General features: G+C 36.3%; 1 protein-coding gene across 1 annotated transcript in view; it reads right to left on the bottom strand.

Annotated features, from left to right (window-relative positions):
- The window catches only part of LOC137400667 (ryanodine receptor-like), a 167,140-nt gene that overhangs the window by 92,667 nt on the left and 50,488 nt on the right, over nt 1-23,985 (bottom strand). The window contains 16 exon segments of the mRNA XM_068086999.1: nt 249-397; nt 2,114-2,238; nt 3,735-3,990; nt 4,639-4,795; nt 5,834-6,034; nt 8,173-8,336; nt 9,733-9,843; nt 12,628-12,761; nt 14,702-14,905; nt 15,554-15,740; nt 17,882-17,968; nt 18,579-18,768; nt 21,138-21,328; nt 21,510-21,749; nt 22,361-22,499; nt 23,078-23,203. Of these exon segments, the coding sequence (XP_067943100.1) occupies nt 249-397; nt 2,114-2,238; nt 3,735-3,990; nt 4,639-4,795; nt 5,834-6,034; nt 8,173-8,336; nt 9,733-9,843; nt 12,628-12,761; nt 14,702-14,905; nt 15,554-15,740; nt 17,882-17,968; nt 18,579-18,768; nt 21,138-21,328; nt 21,510-21,749; nt 22,361-22,499; nt 23,078-23,203 (2,661 nt within the window).

Below are 23,985 nucleotides of genomic sequence, written 5' to 3'. Positions count from 1 at the left end.
CAGGCAACGCCGGGTGGTACAGCTAGTAGTTATATAAAGACCAAATTATAGACAAGTAGGTAATTAAAACAGAGTAATTATAGTCAGTGAGAAACTGTGTGAAATGTGTGGTACATAGATCACAAGTCAGTAAGAAGCCAGTGAAGAAACAATGCAGTGTCAAGTCAGTCACAAAAGGGTGTCATGACAGTAAGTGTAACAGCGTATATAACAAGTAACAACTAGCGAATAATAATAAAGATACTAACGCAAGGCTGTTTTTGAGAATCTCTTCCTCGTGTGGTGAGCCCTGAACAGTCAGGAGTGATCGGATGTTGCAAAGAGGCTTCATCAAGTGATACAGGTCTTCTATACTCTTCTCTCCTATGGCGTAGGTCCTTGAGAGGCCTGATATCAGCTGGGGACAAAGAAAAGACAGCCATTTTAAACTGGGACTCCATAAAATTAGCTGAGTTTAAATTCTTATTTTATTTTAAGGTTGTGTAAGTTTCATTTCAGCAACTCACTTCACGAAGGTAAAATTTAAAGAAGTGAACTTTTGCTGAGCGATTCTCTAATATTTTCTAAGAGATATTGTGAATTGTCTGACTCCCACATGAAGCAAATATTTATACTGTAGACAAGACTAGCGGACAAGCAATGAGTTATACATTGTAAAATACTTGGTATAAGCAGATCGCTTGACAAAAACCTGCAAGTTGATCACAAAAGTGTTGAGCCAGTTTAATTAATAAATTTAAAATCAAGAACTGAAGATATAGCTGAAATAAACCAACTGATGAGCTTGCACAAAACTTTTTGTAGATTTTTTCAGAAATTATTTGCATTTTTTTTATCATTTGCGATAGTTTGATGTTTGAGGTGATCTGACTGTCAGAATGTTTCATGATTATAACCAATAAGACATGATTAGAGTTAAAAAGCTCAGATAAACCAGAAGTGTGATTATGTCTATAACCGCAAAGAGACCGGCAGATTAGAGACTCGTAATACTTAAACTTGAACTCACTAGCTGACATAAACTTTTGCAACGATATAACTAGTGACGTCATTTCCGATGCTTTTTTGTGTATTTTTCAAATGTGCTGGTGTCTTTCTGGTCACTCATTAATTCACTAGTTACAAAGATATTAACCAATGGCAGCTCCTGTAATCTTGCGAAGTAATCTGTCCAGCATTTCAGTAGTCACGATAAAAGTAATATTGTGAAATATCACTTCCACAATCGTAATATTCGAAATACATTATGAATAAAAATATAAGCGAAACAAGAAAGGTTTGGTGAAGCTTATGCTAAAGGTTTACAAGTAATGTTAAAAACAAACAAACCAGTAATAAGAAAACAAGTTGTATAAGCAAAACATTTTTAAACACTTTACCATAATTAAGTTGACAATCAAAAACTAGAAAAAAGAAGTTCGTAAAAAGAATTAGCAAAACTAGCAATTTGCTTGTACTATTTTATGCGTATGACATAAGTAGATACATTTCTAAGTTAAGTACAAAATAAGTTGCAACTTTATATAAAACATAAACAACAAAATACTCTGTTCATGCTCTTTGCCTAAAATTCAGAGGTGTTGTTAGATGTTTAGAGGAGCCACAAAGAAAGAGTTCCCATGGAATACTCACTTCACCGAGAGAGGAAGAGTCCCCATGGTGTACTCACCTCACCGAGAGAGGAAGAGTTCCCATGAAATACTCACCTCACCGAGAGAGGAAGAGTCCCCATAGTGTACTCACCTCACCGAGAGAGGAAGAGTCCCCATGGTGTACTCACCTCACCGAGAGAGGAAGAGTTCCCATGAAATACTCACCTCACCGAGAGAGGAAGAGTCCCCATGGTGTACTCACCTCACCGAGAGAGGAAGAGTCCCCATGGTGTACTCACCTCACCGAGAGAGGAAGAGTTCCCATGGTGTACTCACCTCCCCGAGAGAGGAAGAGTTCCCATGGTGTACTCACCTCACCGAGAGAGAAAGAGTTCCCATAGTGTACTCACCTCACCGAGAGAGGAAGAGTTCCCATGGTGTACTCACCTCACTGAGAGAGGAAGAGTTCCCATAGTGTACTCACCTCACCGAGAGAGGAAGAGTTCCCATAGTGTACTCACCTCACCGAGAGCATCGTACTGCCTGTAGAGCAAAGAGAACATCTGTCTTACTAACTCCTGGCTCTCAATCGAACTGTCCCGAGACCACTTGATTATGGTGCTTGATATCAACTTCTGCAGTGTGTCTGACATACAATATAAACTATGGTTGGCAGGTGGTGACACACGGCATATACAACAGGTTTGCAAGTGTCAGTTACCATAATCAAGTGCTGTCAAATATCACGCTTGATTAACCTTAAAATTTCAAAACAGTTGATTAGAAGTCCAAAAGAAATGTCTTTGCAGTGCGATATTGTCGCCTTTCGACAGTTGTATTTATAATTTAAAGAATTGTAATGAATAAATTGAAAATAGATTTTAGATGGGGCCAGCATTGAGAGGGGTGCAAAGTTTGCACTGGGTCTTTATAGGTTTTGTTGTTTTTATGCGATAAAATCATTAAGTAACCTTTCGAATTCTTTGCGCGTACCCCTCTGAGGAGCACAAGAAAAAATATTGATCATTGACTAGCAGAGTGAGCTGAGCAATCATTGATGTTTAGAAATACCGATAAACTTGGAGTTGTCTTCTACACACAGCTTTCAAAGTTAAACAATCAACACAGTAATTACTTTTGATTCGAGGAAGACCTGAGGACAAACCAATAACAACATGGCAGTGATAACCAAATGCATCTTTATATAGCAAGTAGCTTGTTATCATAGCCTACCAACATCAACTGTAGGTAAAGATCTCACGCAGAGTTTTGTAATGATGCATGACACAGACATACGCAAGCGCACTGTTAACAAGGTCTCCTAGCTCAGTCCTTGCAAACCATAGTGTATATTGGCAACTACCAAACTTCCATAATTTTAAAATGGTGCAATTTGAATCCAAAGACCATACACGCACTCATTTGCATAACCCTGTGTCACTATGTTTCCATGATGTGGATTAAGAGTTGTAGGCTACCATGTGATAAGTGGTTCAATGGATATTCAGGTGTGGTGGATTCACACAGGCGCTTTGTCAAAAAAGATAAGGATTTCTATGCCAGAGGTCATAGCGGCACATTTGGAACTGCTCAAATGGAAATAAGAATGATTGAAATTTGGGAAATGTCGAAAATGGAATAGCTTGCATAGCATTTTTTGCGCACTATTAGCAAGTGCCAGTTCCATTGTTCGCAAACATGAAACAATCGATATGAATGCGCGAGTAACAAAACTTTACTGAATAGCGCATTTTCACCATTTTCATTTTTCAGATGATGCAAACTTGCAGATTAACAAAGTCATGGAAACAATAGTTTGTGTGCGTGTGTGTGTGCGTGCGTGCGTGTGTGCGTGTGCGTGTCAAAATCTCTGCAAACTTATAATTGAGCAGTCAATTCAGTAGCTGTTCATATAGATAAAAACTCTGCGAAGTTCAGTTTGGAGTATATCGACATAGCTTATCTTAGCAGCAGCAGGAGTCACTCTCTGATAGTTTTAAGTTTCAAACTATTTGGTGCTTCGTACAAAATTCTGTTGATACGAAATTTTTAGCCTCACAGGAAATATCAGGAATGTCTGATTCTCTACAAACTAAAGTTAAGTAAACCTATCAAAGAGTTTGTTTATAACTAAATAAATACCTGGTGGTTCCGCCGCTTCGTCTCCTTCGCTGTCAGGTGACTTCTGGTTGGAGTACCAGCCAAAGATCTGAGCCAAAACTCCTGAGGAGTCTTCCTCTCCTCCATTAACCTCCACTTCCTCTTCAAACAGCCGACAGTGGTTCATCAACTCGCTGTGGAACTCTGTCATGCTCGCCTCTAGCTCGGGGTTGGGTGGAGACCTTGTCTGGTCTTCGGACTCTTCCTCAGTGATATTGTAGTTGATGGCACTTCGCATCTGCGTATACATAATGTTTCACTTCACCTTCGAGTGACAAATGTTCGTAACGCCTCAATATATTTATTCAAATACATTTAGTTAATCTTTTTGCTATGTAGGTCAAACACCATAAATTACTAACACAGTTTCAACAACGACACATGTATCTTAACAAAAAGCATGTTCTCAAAAACATGGGCACAAAGAAAACTAATTTGATCATCAATTGTGATTCAGAAAACTGCTCCAATAATCTGCAATTTTGGTTTTTTCTCACCACTGAGCGTAATTGGTTGTGTTGTCAAATATAATGCACTAGTCATACAGACTAAGATAAGTGTCTCTTTATGCCACATTACTAGGGCTATTGAATAGCTCGCTAATATATCATATAAATCTTAAACGTAGTACAAGCAGTTTCTAATAACATGGATAGAACTAATATTAAACTATTGCAGCAAGCAATAACTCAATTTTTATGCTTCGCTGATCTCGTAAACATTTGCAGGGGTAACTACTTGTATTATAGTTGCAACTAAGTAATAGAAACGACGACTATCTGGTTTAAACAAGATTTTGTCGTTTGAAATTTGAGATTAAAAATTTTATATAAAAACAAATCCTAAATAATTCTTTTGCTCTTTGTTTTTCACGTGGAAACCTCACCTGTTCTCGAGGTGATGATCTGAACTCTTTAGTTTTTTTAGCAGCGACTGCGGGTGACATGACGCTGGAGGTAATCTGTCGATACCTGTCCAACTGCTCTTTCTGTATCCGATGAACGAACTCTGCTGAGTAGGTGTAGAGTGCTTCAATACGATGCCTGTAAGAGAGATGAGGAGTATAACAAAGCATCTTGAGCTCTATGCTCATTTCTCAAATCAGCAAACTAACCAATTGGATAATATTATATTGCCCTTGTTCTCAAGAAGAAATCTCAAACAGATTCTAGAATATTCTATAAATGAACATGTGTATAAAGGTGAGAAGCGGTTATTGTATGATTTCCTGTTGTGGTTTATTACCAAATATTTTGTGAATAAAGACAGGCCTATAATTTCTTGCGCAACAAATTTACATCAGTGTTGTACTTCATCATTACTATTCTTTTGAAACAGCTCAAATTTCAAAATGGTTTTTATCCTCTCTTACAAATCATTGAGAATATTAGACATTGGCAAAAAAGGTGTTGTTCAAAAGACTTCTTTGATAAAAACTGAATTGCCAGGTGAACAAAATTTAATTCAATTGGCCAATAAACTGAAAGAAATTTACAGCTGTGGAAACGTGTTGACTTGCAGGTGAGAGTCAGCCGTATCTGTTTTATTTAGTGTTCACGTTCAACAGCGATACAAAAGTGATAAATGCTTAAAAGCAAACCTCCAGACTAATTCAAGATGCTCAATTGAGCCAGCTGTAGCTAAATATTTCTATGACTAAAGTCTAGACCAAAAATAATATTGGTAAAGTTGCACAGAGCTACTTAATGTGCTGCATGCCTGTAGCAATACCTGTCATTTCAAAACATTTAAGTCGCAAGTCTATCTTGATAGGGATTTTTACGTTCTACTAGTTATTTATTACTGATTATTACTGGTTGTTACTGGTTATTACTGGTTATTACTGGTTATCCCTAGTAATTACTGATTATCACTGGTTATTACTAGATGATGATGAGTAAATTTAGTGGGCCACTAGAAACTGTTGAACGTCTCCTAGCCAATTGCCATCCAAAAATTTTAGAAAAATTAGTGTTTGAACCGAATTGCTTGGTTTCAAGTCATACTTGAAACAATATTTAGGCATACAAATTGTTACGGATCATAGATATCAATAGTTAAAGTGCACTCTGTCAGCATACCTAACTTGGGCATCACAAAGATGGTGGAATATAGCACAGAGCTGCAACTTGACATCCTCTTCAAGTTCCATCTGCAGCAGGCCTTGAGCATCAGGTATGTCGCTGAAGGTCATCGGGTCAATGAGTTTTAGAAGCTGTTTGATCTCTGAATCACTCACTAAGCCCATGACAAGGAGGTTGTCAAGAGTCTTTAGGATTGGCCTAGGGAGATAAGAAAAGTAAGCAACTCTCAATATATTTTGAGAGTTACCTTCTAAACTATTTGCACAAAATCATGATAGTCAACATATTACAAAGGGCATCAATTAATTCTTTGTAACAAAAATATTCCTGCATAAATATCTATTTGTCCTCAATCAAATTGTTGTTTTTACAGTTAAACTATTGTTTTCAACCATAATCTGTTCCAGGATGTTGTACGAAAACAATTTGCTGGAAATCTGAAACTGTTTTTTTTATCATAATTATTGTAAATAATTTTGATACACTTTAAGTATATAAAGCAGTTGTATAATTTGTACTATTTTACACCATAAACTGCATCCAGATGTCATAAGAGAGCATGTAAAATATAATGACTGTCATCTAAACAGTCTATTAATAGACTAGGTTGGGGAATATAATACTGTACTGCTGTATCTGTAGTAACTTGTACTCTAGCCTCATTTACCTAGAGTCTTGTGTACCTATGTGCATACCTTGTGTACCGTATACGATACATAAAAAGTGTATAACTAGAGGTGTTAATGAGAGTGTCAGCGGGAAATACAGCTAGAGTTGAGCGAACATTCCACATGGTTTTTCAAACAGCGAGTATAGGTGATAACTTGTGAGATTGCAAAGCGAAGGTGATGATGATATGGTAGTGAGAAAACAAGTGTAACCAGGTACCATAATAATAAGATGCAATTATGTGAACTCACAGTATGTACATTTTAAATTGTTAGTTTTAACTATGAGCTATTTTGTACTTTGTACACTGTAAATGACTAATGTATTCTGAAGGTACGCAGCACTAAAGTCTGCATTTTACAGTAATTAAATTTGGGACCTTACAGTGGTCTTTGTAGCTTCAAAAAGTATCATAAAAATGTATTTGCATCGGATGCCTTTAGGCAAGCATTTTTTTTAAACTACTGAAAGCAGATGGTTTCACTTTTTGACATTTGAAACTTCTGTTAATCAACTGCTACAATTAGTTTCAAAAATTACAACCATTGCTACAATTACAATTTTTATTCTATTCGCTGGAGTTGAGGGGGAACGAAAACGCAGCTTTGTACTTATTTTATAGGAAAGATTACTGGAGCTAATCAAATGAATATGCAATATTGCTAAATTTTAAATAAACTTTTGTTTTTGCGTTTATGACACCGCGTGCCAACACCTTTTAATTTATTGATTTTTGTTGTACTCTATGTACAACTCTATGTACAACTCTATGTAAAACCCTTTAAAAATCACTGTACATTGCCCAATAACAGTATATATAGGTATATAAAATATCACTGTACATTGCCCAATAACAGTATATATAGGTATATAAAATATCACTGTACACTGCCCAATAACAGTATATATACGTATATAAAATATCACTGTACATTGCCCAATAACAGTATATATACGTATATAAAATATCACTGTACATTGCCCAATAACAGTATATATACGTATATAAAATATCACTGTACCTTGCCCAATAACAGTATATATACGTATATAAAATATCACTGTACATTGCCCAATAACAGTATATATAGGTATATAAAATATCTATGGAAAAAATTACAAATTATTTTTGTGTGACGGTGCTCGTAAGCATGCGATTCTCAACAAATTTTATGTTTTAATAAAAACAAGAGTTGTTCTTCTGACCATTCTTTGAATAACACTGCTTTGAAATAATTCTTTTAACTAGTTAAAAATAGCATGGTTTCTGCATACAAAAACACAAATAAACAAATGGAATTCAGTGTAAATAGTGAGTAGTGTCAGTCATTAAAATAAAAAATGGCTCAATATGTTAGCAATTTGTCAAACTGCTAGAATGTGCTAACAGTGGTGAAGTTATAGATGAACTTTAATGGTTCTGTGTGTAGACCAGCTGACTTGCTTAGATGACAAGCCCTGGTCTGACATTTCATCTAGCATAAAAAATTTAAGCTAGTTAACAGGAAATTGACAAAGGCAAAAATTAGAATACAAGTCCTAGCTACCTGATCTCACTTTGCTAGTGCTTGAATGCAAAGTTGCACACAATGTAGCACACAAACAGATTAGCAAAAACATTCAGTAACAAAGCAATAAAAAGAGCATTGCCATTGATAATAACATACACAAAGAGGTGCGCGCAGCTGCCACCTATAGGATCACGGATATGACCGGCTCCATTGTTGACCGCTTCCGTAAGTGACTTCATCATGAACTTCTTGAGTTTGTCAAGAGGCAACAAAGGACTGGAGAGTTGCGGAACTGTGGCAAACCTCAAAAACTCCAATTCCTACAGACCAGACAGAAAGAGAACCAATCAGAACTTTTATCTTAAAAAAAACTCACCAGCTACAAGTATTTGATATACATCTAGTTGCGGCATGCATGTCCGACTTAAATAAGAATTCTAAAAAGTGGAACAGCAAAAGCGTCACACTTGATGTTTCATTTTGATCTTATGTCTTTTTTCAAAATCGTCTGCAAATTTTAATGCTTCAATCACATGGCACAGGCATGACAAGTCATAATGATTAGTAATTGTCTTCTTTCACAGTTGCAACTAAAAAGAAAAGACAACTTCAAACAGCAGATATGAATCATCAGTGCGAAGACCAAAGCTGTTTTTGACGACCAATTAGCAATGGAATATACTCTAAGATATGCTGTTACGACCATTATTAAAAAATGCAGCTTGATCGTGGAGCATACAAGCTCTATTAGCATGGGTTTATTATTGTCTTAGCAAACATAGAGCTCAACCAAACAACACTAGGCTTACGATGTTCACATGTTTAACCGATATGCTGTGTTTGGTTCAAGCAGCTTAATACAACTTCATATGAAGAACAAAAGATCTACGCGCTTCAAATAACGCACTTGTGAGAGAAGACAAATCTACTTCTAAATTTGAGCCGTTTGTAGAAGAATGATAAGTACATAGATGTTCGTGGATAATGATTAAGCACAATATTCTATGCCAGTTTGCTGAACAGGAGTGAAATTACAGGCTGTAAAATGGATAGCGTTCACTGAAGCTTTTCTCCAGTGACACTCTTTGTCTGAATATAGATACAAAACTAAAAATTATATAAAGAATCATAAGACCATTGTAAGTTCAATATTTTGATATGCACACAAGTTAAGCCAAGTTAAATGCAAAATTAAATATTTAAACACCACTTAAATTAAAACTGCAAAAAAAATTTCTTTTATTTGCATTGCTATTTATCAAGTAACCAGGATCCAAAGTGGATGATTCATTTTTAAGCAAAGTTAAGTTGAAAGCATTAAATTATTACACTGACAACAGAAACACTTATTCTGTACACAAAAAGGAAACTCAACAGCTGATTGTTAGCTAAAACAATCAATGCTTGTCAACTCAGTTATTGGCTGTAATTAACTTAACAATTGTGAAAGCAAGAATTATAAAAACGAACAAGTTCTATAGTGGAATAGCTCAGAATTGAATCTGAGTAAATTATACAAAACCAGCAGGTAAAATAGCAATATACAATCTGTTTACGTACAACTAACGTAAGATTATGTATTCTGTTAGCCCCTGATATTTGATTATCTAACAGATGCAAACTGAGAAATGTTGAAATTTGAAAAAAAAAATTTTCAGTAAGCCTTCCAAGTTCATCATATGAAAGTTGACTTTAGCAACTGTTATATGAAGCTACCTGCTCAGTCAAGGCCAGCTTAGGTCTGATGGTCAGCTTTGATTGGCCATCAGGTACAGTGGCCATAATTGGCTTCTCGTTCACTGTGATATCATTTCTATATACAGGTATCTGCAAGACATCAGTGTTAGTAGAGAGTATACGCTTCAATGGAATGACTACATTTTTCATTTTGACATTCTACATTTACATTTGGCTATTTTAATAAGAAAGACTAGTCTTTGCAACTACTCGCATGTTTTGATGGGTAAAAAAGATCATATATTTCAAATTTAGAAATTAACTACAATTTACTTGATAAAAATTTAAAAACACAGTCACATGCTTTATCATGATTTTGTATCACAATTTACAAAAAACTTAGAAAAAAATCAAGTTAGAAGAACAGTTAAAACTTGGAGTAATAAATTTAAAAAAAATCATATGAGATGTTCTATGGCTCTGCAAGTACTTGCAAAACAACTTTTTCCATTGCCAAATGAATCATTATGTGTGAGATTCACAACCCTCCTGCTAGATACAACTTCGAAATCCCCTCATATTAGTAGAAAGTAACAGAGCAGTAATTGCTACTACCGGACTACAGTAACCTAGGAAACAGTACCCATGTTTCAGGTTAGTAATGCATCTGATGCGACATGCATTTTCTCTCATTACTTTCCTGCTGACAGAAACCAAACAGGGGACGAGCTACAACAACTACCCAGCAGTGTTCCACAATATTTGGGAACATTTAGGGAGCACAACATATTATGCGGAAAAAAATTGGTATCCATTGTCAAAGGAGCTTAGCAATGATGCCGATGCCATAATACAAATGAGCAAAAGGCCATATGATTAAATTATAATATTTCAAATGCTGCCTTCGCGTGACTCATGTAAAATCAATGCCTTTTTATGTCAGCCCAAAAATAATACCATCTAGAGCTAAGAGAAGAAATACACAATGGGTGAAAGATGCCACAGTTCATTACAATCTACGATGTTGTTGTTAGAGCAAGTTCTGGCATGAACGCTAAAGGAATAGTTTAGAATGCCCGTAACTTGATCTAACTACACTGACAGGAGCCAAAGCCATAGTTTTACCCTTGGTATTACTATATCCTGGTCATTTGAGATATCACTTGAAGGCTGTATAACATATAGACACGACTCAATGCAAGCATGCTTTGGAGGTTGATGAGCGTAGCATGCTGGCTACTATAGCCTGAGATTTTTACAGTAGGTATGGGTAAAGGCAAGAACTCATGAACTGTCAAAAAATTGGAGGTCTTCATCTCAATGAAGATGTTTATTTGTTTCTTACACAAAACATATAGAGATATCTTTTGATACTTTAGAAGTTGTATAAAACAAAATTTGATAACAAAATGCCTTAGAATTCAATGAAACGCTTAGTGTATCAAACGAAAATGAGGCAGTTATTAGGAAAGCTAATATTAACCCAAACTAAGAGAAGAAAAAATTTAACAAATCCATTATTTATCGGTTATTTACATTATTTATTTATGTATTTAACTATATTCCAATAGGCATTGTATCATCAATACACCACTAATGATCACTAATACATCAATGCTTAGATATTGATGTATTAATTGTCATTTGAAAACCTGGTATAGCAATCATATAAAGATATCAACCTTAAACTTCGGCTTTCAACAGCGCTGTAACATTCACAACCGTTGTAATATAAGGATTAGTAATAAAATCTACAGTTGCTCCCTCATTCCTAAGTTCTATTATCATAGACATGCAAATTGACAAACAGTTCTATTACCATAGACATACAAATTTACAAATAGTTCTATTATCATAGACATACAAATTTACAAATAGTTCTATTATCATAGACATGCGAATTGACAAACAGTTCTATTATCATAGACATACAAATTGAAAGACAGATCTATTATCATAGACATACAAATTTACAAACAGTTCTATTATGATAGACATGCGAATTGATGAACAGTTCTATTATCATAGACATACAAATTGACAGACAGTTCTATTATCATAGACATACAAACTGCCAAACACTTCGATTATCATAGACATGCAAATTGTCATACATTTCTATTATCATAGACATACAAAGTCACAAACAGTTCTATTATCATAGACATACAAAGCCACAAACAGTTCTATTATCATATACATACAAACGGCCATAAGGCAACAAGCTAGGCATTACTTACAACTTCCTTTCCATACATTTTGAATCAAAGGCCATTTGCGTATTCACCTCGCCAGTGAAACTATTTGTTGGTACAAAAACTTTTGAGCAAGTTTTAACCATTTCAAAAAGTTTTGTTAGAATGCATACCAGGCCACAATTCAGTGTTCTTACAGCAAAGCCTGTTGCTAATTCATCAACTGCAATAATTTGACATCCCATGTGGTGAATGCATCCCACGTGGTGAATGCATCCCACGTGGTGAATGCATCCCACGTGGTGAATGCATCCCACGTGGTGAATGCATCCCACGTGGTGAATGCATCCCACGTGGTGAATGCATCCCACGTGGTGAATGCATCCCACGTGGTGAATGCATCCCACGTGGTGAATGCATCTCACGTGGTGAATGCATCCCACGTGGTGAATGCATCCCACGTGGTAAATGCATCCCACGTGGTGAATGCATCCCACGTGGTGAATGCATCCCACGTGGTGAATGCATCCCACGTGGTGAATGCATCCCACGTGGTGAATGCATCTCACGTGGTGAATGCATCCCACGTGGTGAATGCATCCCACGTGGTAAATGCATCCCACGTGGTGAATGCATCCCACGTGGTGAATGCGTGGATGGAAATATGAAAACTTAGCGGATACAATTTGAACCACGATAGTAAACAACAATAATAATTTTACAATGAGGAAATACGTACCATATCATCAGGTTCAGTGATGCGAAGAGGAAACACATACTCCCTCTCTGTGAGCAGACGTACTTTGCTGTGAGAGTCAAGGTGAATGGCATTTAGCAAATCATGGCAGCCCATCCTCATGGATCCAGAAAGATCTGCAGCAATGAATAGATCATTCGCGAAATCTTATTAAAATATGTCAAATCATGAAATCTTATTAAAATAAACTTTGCTGTGAAATCTTATTAAAATACGTTTTCATTTCTTAAAACACTTATTAAAATATTTCAGCTAGCACTGTGCTAGAATTGTTGGCCAGAAGAAAAATGCTTAAAGTCACATGGGCAGAAAGACTATTGCTATCAGTATCGAGCTGTAAAAGGTACTGCAGCCGGTAGGTACCGTACGAATTACATAGGAATAAACACGGTACACACAAAAAAACTAACACCTTCATTTAAAAGTTAGAATGGTAAATTTTGTATGATTATAATGACTATTATTAAACACATACTCAATTTACAGATCTTGTGTAACGGATACAATACTTTTCACTGCAATCCAAATGAGCAGCTAATACTGATAGACTTACTGACTCGTGGAATAGATGGCGATAATATTAAATACAAAACATTTTCTGTTTATGTCAAAAGAATTATCATTAGCTGTTTTCTATTAAGCTAGGGAGCTTTTCTTTAGGAAACTGAAGCTCCCCAGAGTATGGCCATCTCTAGTTTCGGCAGATGAGGGTTCGGTCGAGAGCAATTAGAAAACTATCCAAAAATCTTACGGTAACCATTAAATAACATACAATCTTTAGTTTGAATTCAGCAAAAACACTAGTAATTTTCGGGTCATAAACTAGATCGCGAAGACCTATTTTCAATATCCGAAGCCCTTGTAAACATCCAGGCTACACAAATACATGATTCTCAGTTACTTTGTTAAAATACATTAATCGTTTAGTTCAGTAGAGGTTCAGAGACAAGCCTCATTGTGTACTTAACCAGCAAGAATAGTATGAACAACATGTGTGAAGCTATATTCAGATTGTAGTTATAGGTTGATTGTAGTTGTACGTGTTATTGATTGTAGTTGTAGGTGTTATTGATTGTAGCTGTAGGTGTTATTGATTGTAGTTATAGGTGTTATTGATTGTAGTTGTAGGTGTTATTGATTGTAGCTGTAGGTGTTATTGATTGTAGTTGTAGGTGTTATTGATTGTAGCTGTAGGTGTTATTGATTGTAGTTATAGGTGTTATTGATTGTAGTTGTAGGTGTTATTGATTGTAGCTGTAGGTGTTATTGATTGTAGTTATAAGTGTTATTGATTGTAGCGGTAGGTGTTATTGATTGTAGTTGTAGGTGTTATTGATTGTAGTTATAGGTGTTATTGATTGTAGCGGTAGGTGTTATTGATTGTAGTTGTAGGTGTTATTGATTGTAGCGGTAGGTGTTATTGATTGTAGTTATAGGTGTTATTGATTGTAGCGGTAGGTGTTATTGATTGTAGTTGTAGGTGTTATTGATTGTAGTTATAGGTGTTATTGATTGTAGTTGTAGGTGTTATTGATTGTAGTTATAGGTGTTATTGATTGTAGTTGTAGGTGTTATTGATTGTAGTTATAGGTGTTATTGATTATAGTTATAGGTGTTATTGATTGTAGTTATAGGTGTTATTGATTGTAGTTATAGGTGTTACTGATTGTAGTTATAGGTGGTATTGAACTATAATAATATGAAACAATCTGCCAACAATATGTGTTATAGGAGAGACTTACATATACAGATGCTACCCTACTTATGAACATTCATGTTACAAACAACGGTAGATAGGAATGGTGTTGAGTGTAATGTGGAAAATGTTTGTACATAGATGCCGTACATTAGATTTTGTATGGCACACCTTTTTCCGTGTAGTGTGGCTGTGAAAGTAGTGTGTATGTAAAGGACTTCGCTACATAACATGGTTTTAACAGTAAAACCTTAAACAACAGCCACTTGTTTTAGGTTTCATATTCGACCTTTGTGCCTGGCAAACAGCCCGAACCTGGTAGAAAGAAAAGTATGAGAACAGACAAACAGACAAACTCACATGGTTCCTGAATTGCATGCAGGAGTTGTCGCTCGTCAACATGCTTGATGAGCTCATGGGCAGCTCTGAAGTTCCCGTGGCTACAGATGGCGCAGTAGAGCTGGAGAGTCTTGGCATGAAAGGTCAGAAGATCAGGCAGCTCAGGGAGCTCGAGTGAATCTATACATCTTTCCTCCTCTGGTATGTGCACAGCCATCATACCGACTACAAAACAGGAACATTAATAATCTGTAGAGGTGATGTAATCTATGAAAAAATGGCTTTCAACCCGCATCGCTCATATGACAGTATTAGTTTCAAAATATAGTGCAGTTTTATTGAATAAATCAATTTTTTAAAAAGTGTGTAAAATGTTTATCGCATTCAACTTCAAGAACTTAAATTACTAATAAATTGAATTCATTGCTAGCCAATGATTTTCTCATAAAATGAGTAGATTAGACAAATTAAAAAACACGCGCATGTAATTATTCACTCCTACTTTCCCGCTGTCGAATCGTGAGTTTGCCAAAGTGATTGTACTTCAGTACAATGTGATTGTACTTGTACAAAGTGATAGACATCCATGACTTAGAGGAGAGCTTAACAGTTTTACCAATTCAAGCATATTAGTGTTAAATAAAGTTTTTTAGCTGACAAAAATCACAAGCATCGCGAGCGAACCTACTTTTTTTTATTTCATAGCTGAATATTCGCTGACTTAAACTTATTCAATTTAAAAACATCACCTGAAAGGCCTCATCCATTTTAGATCTTTGACATGTGTAATACAGAATAAAAAGCTAAATGTACTCTGTCCAAATTTTATTCAGAACACTCACAAACATTGTTTCTATTTGCAGAAGATAGTACCTGATTCCTCAGTCATCATGCTCCACCCCTTAATGTCAGACATTTTCATACGATGCACTTTGACATGGTTGTTAGGTGCCCTCGACCAGGTCGTTGGGGTGAGCACCTGCACGTCAAGTCTAGATGGACACTGTGGCTCTGTCTGCTTTCCTCCTCGGAACATAGCTGATGAAATTGGTAAGGCTGCCTATACAACAGAATGCTGCCTTAGTAAAAGATTTCTTGTCAAATATGCCACTGGCAATGTTTACTAAAATAAGAGCCGTGTTTGTCTGTCTGTGTGTCCGAAGCCACGCTACGAATGTTAGGTAAAAGAAAAGATTGCACAGAACTAGAGTCAAACCTAGGATTGCCAGTCAAGCATGCTTCCAACTGCACTACTCGATCACCTTGCTGCACCATGGAATAATTATACACATAGTTATTACACACGATGATCTTCACGACACGCCAGACTGCCATCGAACTAGAAATTAGGATAATTCAGTTGATGAATTATTGATGATAACCAATTTGAGAAATCTTTAGAAGTTGATTACAAAACGAATAACTACCAAGAATTCCAGAGCATGCAGGATTTAGTGAGTAAATTAGTATTCAGAATGAAAAATAATTTTTGCAGTGGCTGTCAAGATAAAAATGAAATGCTGTTTAAAGGTTTAGCAATTTCAATGCTAGTCATTTGTTGCCAATAGCTCATTTTGCTACATTAACTATGTTGCATCACATAATTTTCAAACCCTCGTGTTTGTGTTATCAGATGGCACAAACATCATAAATTTTGGTTAAACTTCACTTGTATACCTTGCAACCTTATAACCTTATATCTGTTTAACTGTAGATAGTCTTCATATTATCAATCAAATATTATAAATCATATGTTGTACTTATCAAGGAAATTAATTTTTAAATACTAAACAGCAGCAAGTTAAACAATATAGGAATGCATATATGTGATAGTTGATGCTCTACTTGATGTTCATGACTTGTCTTACTTCATATCGATGTTTCAGGCACTCTGTCAAATGAATGGACTGATTTTCAGTCAGTTTGCAAAATACCTAAAAAAATTCTGTCATTATGTAAAATGACTGAGTGAGTCAGGCAATTTGTAAATTGGCTGAAAATTTCAGGCATTTTACAAATTAACTGATTTTACACATCAACAGTAACATATCAAGGTTTACAATATTTTCCTTAAAGGTTGACTTGCAACAAAATTCACATTACAGTTATTTGGTGTCAAAAGGTTCACCATGTCTTACTCTGCTGTGTTGTAGGTGCAAAATATGTGGAAATGAGATTACAAGCTCCTAAAAGCTAAAAAACGAACAGTTAATTGCCGCCATCACGAAAACGCTGTAGGTTGGAATTACTTTATTTTGATGACGTACTCAAGTCGACGTGGTTATTGTTTTGACGCGTGATGTTATCACATGAATTAAAAGGCCAATTATAGGTTCAATATAAAACGTCTCGTAGCACTAGTTTATGACAAACACTTCGGGTTCTACCAGAAAGCCCCTATCAAATATAGATGCTCGCTCCTTTACAGCTCCGTTTCAGGTTGGTCTAATCATCTAGTCGTAATCTGATCATGTGACCCATACTTCCTGCCAAATGGCGCGAACATTTTCGGCAGCGTTTTTCAACTATCACAGGTGACCAACAGGCTCCTCATGTTTATCAGAAGATGATATACACTCATTCGAGCTAAGGTTGAAAAATAAAACTAATTTTTAAGCTAGGCTTTGAGATATCAGTGCTCAAAGTGGCAGCATTACAACGATGATGAAATAGACACGTGAGGACAGTAGACATGGTTTTATTGAATGCGTGAAGTATATTTGTGAAAATATTTCGACGAATGAGGTTGCATGAAAGTGTAAACTGAAGCACACCGTGTTCAACTATGTCCCATTTGAGCCGTTTTTAGAGAAGGATTCCAACCTACGGTGTTGTCGTGATGGCTGCGATTAACTGTTCGTTTTTGAGCTTTTAAGAGTTTGTAATCAAATTTCTACATATTTTCCACCTACAACACTGCAAAGTAAGACATGGGGAACTTTTTGATACCAAGTAACTGTAATGTGAATTTTGTTGCAAGTCAACCTTTAAGGCATAAGTGCACATGTTGTCAGTACATGTTGTTGCCAGTACCCCAGGCCTTGGAAACAAGCAAGAAGAACCAGTAAGATTTGTGGCAGGACATATCATCTCCCAAGGCTTGACTCATTTATCATCGAATCATTTTCTACATCCACTGTTAATCTCTAGCCATAAACGCAACAGTTATAAAACATTAAGCACACACACACAGATACTCACTCTGGTCCTTCCGATCTCAAAGTGTAGATTGTCAACACAAGTTGGTTCATAAATGACTCCAGGGAATAGTTTCGTGTTGGGCTCAACCTGCATGATGAGATAGAAGATAGTGATAACATCGATAAAAAAGAGAGGTTGAACGGATAAATATACCATCCGACCCTGGACATAGGTATATTTACATGCAAGGGTTGGCAAGAATACACAACTCCAGTTGTAAGCTAAAAATACTTATTTATCGATTGGCTTGGAAATACGATTCGATAGAATATATACAGGAACCAGTTACACTGTCTAAATTATAAAAACCTGAAAATAATTACAAAAAACATTGCTGGAACTCTAAAAATGGAATCTAAAGGAGTATAAAGATGTTTAGTTAATCTTTTGTGCCAAGCTAAACTAAAATCTTAAGTCCCATACCATCTATTTTAGCTCCCACTGATTATTATAGGTGCCAAAGTAAGTTTAATTTACTTGTCTCATGGAGCATTATTTGTCTGTATTAATTATTAGCTCGATAAAAGAATGTTTTTCTCTACAAAGAGTTTATTTATGTCGCTATTATAGTTACTAGAAAATTGAAATTATGAATCTCGCCCCTCTTTTCCCTCCCCACCTTTATCTAGTAATCTGAGAGCACTGTTGCAGCTCCATTCAACTTTGCACAAAGCTAGGTGGAATGATATTCTCATACCTGAAACTTGTTAGGCAGCTCTCGACCATTCAAAGTGAATGTAAGGAAGCCGTTGCTCGCATTGATAATACAGCCAACCAAAGTTCCTGCCCCATCTCTTGAAGCAGCGCTACCAGACACGAGGTCGTGGCTACCATATTTGTGAACAAGCTCTCCCACATGCACCATGTACATTTCTCGCCTGCTGATGCTGCAAAAGAATAATCATGTATAGACATAAAGATACACATTATAGAATCAATATAAAATATTCGAGGGGTGATCATAAATTTCTCGGAATGGTTTCCTAGTCAAATATAAGACCATGTGCAGTTGTTTTGATTGTTCCGTGTTGCTAAGCAGCATAGAAGTTCCCCATAGCCAAAGTTTCATGCATGTAAGAGCACGCGCAGTGAAGTTATAGTAGGCAATGTCAAGGTCATTTTGTATCGTTCGTCGGATTTTTCCAAAATGAATGATGTAGAAGAGCAACGCATTTGTGTAAAGTTTTGTGTACAACTTGGAAAGTCCGGTGCTGAGACACTCCAAATGTTCCAGACAGCTTATGGAGACTCTGCCCTTAAGAAAACAGCCTGTTATGAATGGCACAAATGATTTAGAGAGGGTAGAACAAGTGTAAAAGATGATGACCGCATGGGCAGACCAGCAACTTCAAGGACAACAACTGCCACAGACCTTGTGAGGCAGCCGGTGATGGGAGATAGGCGATTGACTATACATGAAATATCAGCAGAAAGTGGGCTTTCTTATGGTACATGTCATCTTATTCTCACTGAAGATTTATGCATGAGAAGGGTCTCTGCAAAGATGGTACCCAAAGTGCTCACTGACGACCAAAAAGAAAAAAGAATTGGCTGTTGTGTTGAAATAAAAGATGCTTTAGCACAAGATTTTGACTTTCTTTCAAAAGTGGTGACTGGGGATGAAAGTTGGGTTTATGGATATGACCCAGAGACCAAATCACAAAGTTTTCAATGGAAATCTCCTGGCTGATAATGTTTTTCGACATCAGAGGTGTGGTACACTCTGATTTCTGCCACATGGTCAAACTGTTAATTAGCATGTGCACAAAGACATTCTGATAAGACTTAGAGACAGTATCAGAAGGAAACGTCGAGATTTGTGGCGCTCAGGTGACTGGTACCTACACCATGACAATGCTCCGGCTCACACCTCATTGATGGTACGTCAGTAGTTGGCAAAAATAGAGTGACTGTGCTTAACCATCCCCTTATTCACCTGATTTAGCGCCATGTGACTTCTACCTAATCCCCAAAATCAAATTGACAATGAAAGGTGAAAGATTTGGCGACATTCCAACGATTCAAGAAAATGTGACGAGACAACTCCAAAGCCTCACGGAAAGTGATTTCCAGCATTGCATGGATCAGTGGAAACACAAATGGGACAAGTGCATAGAGAGCTCAGGCGATTACTTTGAAGGGGACAGTTTAAATTAGGTAATTAGGATTAACGTTTTTATGTACTGAGACAATTCCTGGAACTTTACGATCAGCCCTCGTATGTTATCTTACTATTTTACCTTTAATAAATCATATTCTGCCACTAAAATGCTCATTGTTTTACTGTAACAGATCCCACACCCTGTCATATTGGCATATCGTAAGACAGATGCTACATTTTGAATTAAATATTATGTATGCTGCTTTATAGCAGCCTGTATCATAAAACTTGGTACTGCTCCATAAGCCAACCCCTGCCATCTTATAGTATCACATATGGCGCTATGCCGTATCCCATGCCATATCCTAAGTCTTTGTATCATGTTGCATGATATTGCGTTACCACATACCATGTTACACTATTATTGTCATATAATTTCATCCTATAAAATGCTATATAGCCTAATCAACATCTTCTTTAACAGCACTTTATTGTAGAATGTTTCCTAGCATCATAATATATTCTTATCGTAAGGTGCTACTAACTATCGTGTAGTGTAACGCAACCAATGCTGCTCAAAAATAGCAAAAAAGCCAGAATTTTATGAATAGATATCAACAAAACTACTAAAATAAAGTTGTCTCTCATCCGTAATCTGCACCCACAGTTTGATAAAGCTTTACTATAATAAAAGCTGTGTTTGTTTTTTTGTTCATCCAAAATCCAAGTTGAAAAAAATATTGCAGCATATAGGATTTGAACTCATGACTTTCAGCATACTTGACAATCATTCTAACAGCCGCACCACTGAACTGCTTGCTTAGTTTCCAGAATAATTGTAGAGATAGTTATCACACCTGACGATCACACACGGTACACTAGACTGACAGGGCACTAGCTTTTTATCACACAAGTGCTCTCATGTTTTTGTACACATGAAAGCCTTTGCTCCATCCTAACAAGACTTAGCAGGGGTATCAACTGGAGCATTCACTTTCTGCCCCACAAATTTGTATATACAGATTATAGATACGTAAATTTGCATATACATGTATGATTGATATAATCTCAACCACGCAGAAATTTTAGGAAAAATAATTTATCATGTTTTTTTTAAGTTTTTCAAAATATCTGCAAGCAGAAGAGAATCTTCACCTGGTTTTCATGCTGGCTCCATCTAGAGCTCCAAGGTTTACGTGTCGGACGGCCTTTGGAGAGAACTCGATGGGAGGCTTGTTGAAGTTGCTTGTCAGCCAGCCGACATAAACACAATTGGGATCTTGACCTGGCAACAGCCTTAATCCGTAGTAATAGCTGTCTATTGTGTCAGCGTGCATCTCCAAATCCTAAAAAGGCAGTGATACAGATAAAAAAATAAATGACAGAAGATTAGGACAGGTGGTAAAACTAAGGTTGAGAGTAGAACAGACAAAAATGACGAACATAATGAAACCATAGTGTTACAAGATGCATCCCTTTGATAAGTCCCACCCCTTTGACAAGTCCCACCCCTTTGACAAGTCTCACCCCTTCAATAAGACGCATCCCTTTGATAAGTCCCACTCCTTTGATAAGTCCCACCCTTTTGATAAGTCCCACCCTTTTGATAAGTCCCACCCCTTTAATAAGTTCCACCCCTTTGATATGTCCCACCCCTTTGATAAGTCCCACCCCTTTGATAAGTCCAACATCTTTGATAAGTCCCACCCCTTTGATAAGATGCATCGTTAGCAGTAACAGAGCAAGGGCAGTTTGATAAGTAGGTAGCTGCACGTGTCAGCTTGTTGAAAAAATTATTATATTATATATTATTATATTATATATTATATTATTATTAACTAAAGCTCCCGGGTAGCAAGGATTCATTTACTGATCACAAAAAACTAATGCTGTTTAGTTTTAAAGGTTTGATGGTTATGATGATTACCACTTGAATGAGATACGCGTGTAGAATCGGTAGAAAATACATAAAAACTATCTACATTCACTCTCAAATCATTAATTGAAATATGCCACATAATTGAGTAGATGCAGCAAAGCAAATGAAGACATACTAGCGCATTGACTGCAATTTATATTAATAAATTTGACTCTGTCATTAAGTGTGTTCTTAATAAATTGTGTAAATTTTATGTATTTCCACATTTTCTGCCCAATTCTATCCAACATTCACTCGGATATGAACCGTGCCTTCCGATAGTTAACTAACATTATTTGGTTTTCAAGCTCCGTGTGAATACGGAGAAGCAGACCCTTAGACGCCCATTTTTGGTTTATTTGATTGGAAATAAAAGAAATCTCATGCATCACCCGCCTTACTGATAAAACGAAATAAACACAAAACATCTACTAGTTTTAGACATTCCGGAAAAACTTACCTGAAGCTCTACAGCGGAGAGATCAATGCTGTCACTGCCATAGCTCGTCTCACTCATACCTTGAGAGAGGGGCGGATGTGGTCTTCCGCTAGTAGGTACCACATCTGGAGGAGCAGCAATGAATCCATCACCATAAGAGCTGCAAAAAAACTCTATGATAATCATTTCCCCAAGGCTCAGTCACCAGCACTACAGCTTTCCATGAACTTATCATGTTGGTAATTTCAAAATTCTTTCGCACCTTGAGAAGACTCTTAGCGGATTATACTGAGACCGTAAACTGAATAACATATAAATCGGTTTATGGCATGGAGTTGAGGCCATATTGAAGGCAATGATGAGCTGAAGTCAACATATAAAAATTGAATGACAGCTGAATAGAGTGAATGAGTCATAATATATGTTTATCAAGCATTGTTAAATATATTAACATGACTTTGACTGCGATCGGTAAAGCATATTTCAGGTAGAATTAATGTTTTAGTGCAATTGAAACTTTCCATAGCATCACAAAAATATGGCTCCATGTTGTGCGCCTCATACTCTCCTATCTTTAGAAATAAAAATCATTGAATCGCGAAACAATAAGAGATCCAAGGGAAAACAATGAAAGTTAAAGTGCATGAGTAACTAACATAAAAGCGATCGCAAATAAAATATGCATATGGGCTATGTTCAGCCAAACAAAAAAGAACAATGTAGAACTGGTAGGATTACCTCTCCTTGTCTCGCACACTTGATCTGGTTGTCGATATAGGTGATGGGTCACGGGACTTGCCTTTCTTTTTCAAGAAGTGAAACTTTGACTTGTGATGTTTGCTGCTGTAAAGAAGTTCATCAAAACTTAAAATCATAAATATCCCAATATGAAACCATATATTGACACCAGTTCTTATTGTTTTATAGAATACAATACTGTGCTTAATTGCAATATAGAAAATATATTCTACCATTGGTTTAACTCACAAAGTAATTGCCTAATAACATAATAACCCCTAATAACATCGGGGTGACTGCAGGCAAGTCCTGTTTTATAATCAGTCTTTGAGTCTTAAAAAATAAACAAAACTCAGTGCTCAACCACTTCCTGTCAGACCACACTGCAAACTGCTTCTAGAGCCCAAGGATTCCTTACATTTGCAATAATTAATTTTGCTTATAAGCATATTCAAGTGTATAATTATACATTTTTGCCAGAATACAGAAAATCATGTTCTTGTTGTATTCAAATATTGCTATTCAAATATTCTAAAATTCCTAAAATCAATTTAGCAGTAGAAAAATGTGCTAGAATTTGAACCCATGGCCTCACAATGCTATCCAATCAATACATAGCAGCTTATTCAGGAATTGAAGTTAAGAATTTAAAATAATAATAAGGAAAGAATACCCTACAATAATGTCCACCAATTAATAGCCTCCAGTAATTACTATACAAAAATTAGCAACAATTGCGCAGAGCAGCCAGTTGATAGGTTTTATTGATGCTTTAATCTACCATACTGATGTTTTGAGAAACTCAAACTGCTCTCAACACGAACAGAAAGCAAACAATCCCAAAAGGCAACCAGCGGTATGTTGATTGTGTTACTAATATAACTTTATATCTATGAGCATGGTCAGTG

Source organism: Watersipora subatra, chromosome 7 (genome assembly GCF_963576615.1).
Source record: "Watersipora subatra chromosome 7, tzWatSuba1.1, whole genome shotgun sequence".
NCBI lineage: Eukaryota > Metazoa > Bryozoa > Gymnolaemata > Cheilostomatida > Watersiporidae > Watersipora > Watersipora subatra.
Note: the sequence above shows the minus strand (reverse complement) of the source record. Positions and strands in the feature narration are given on the sequence as shown.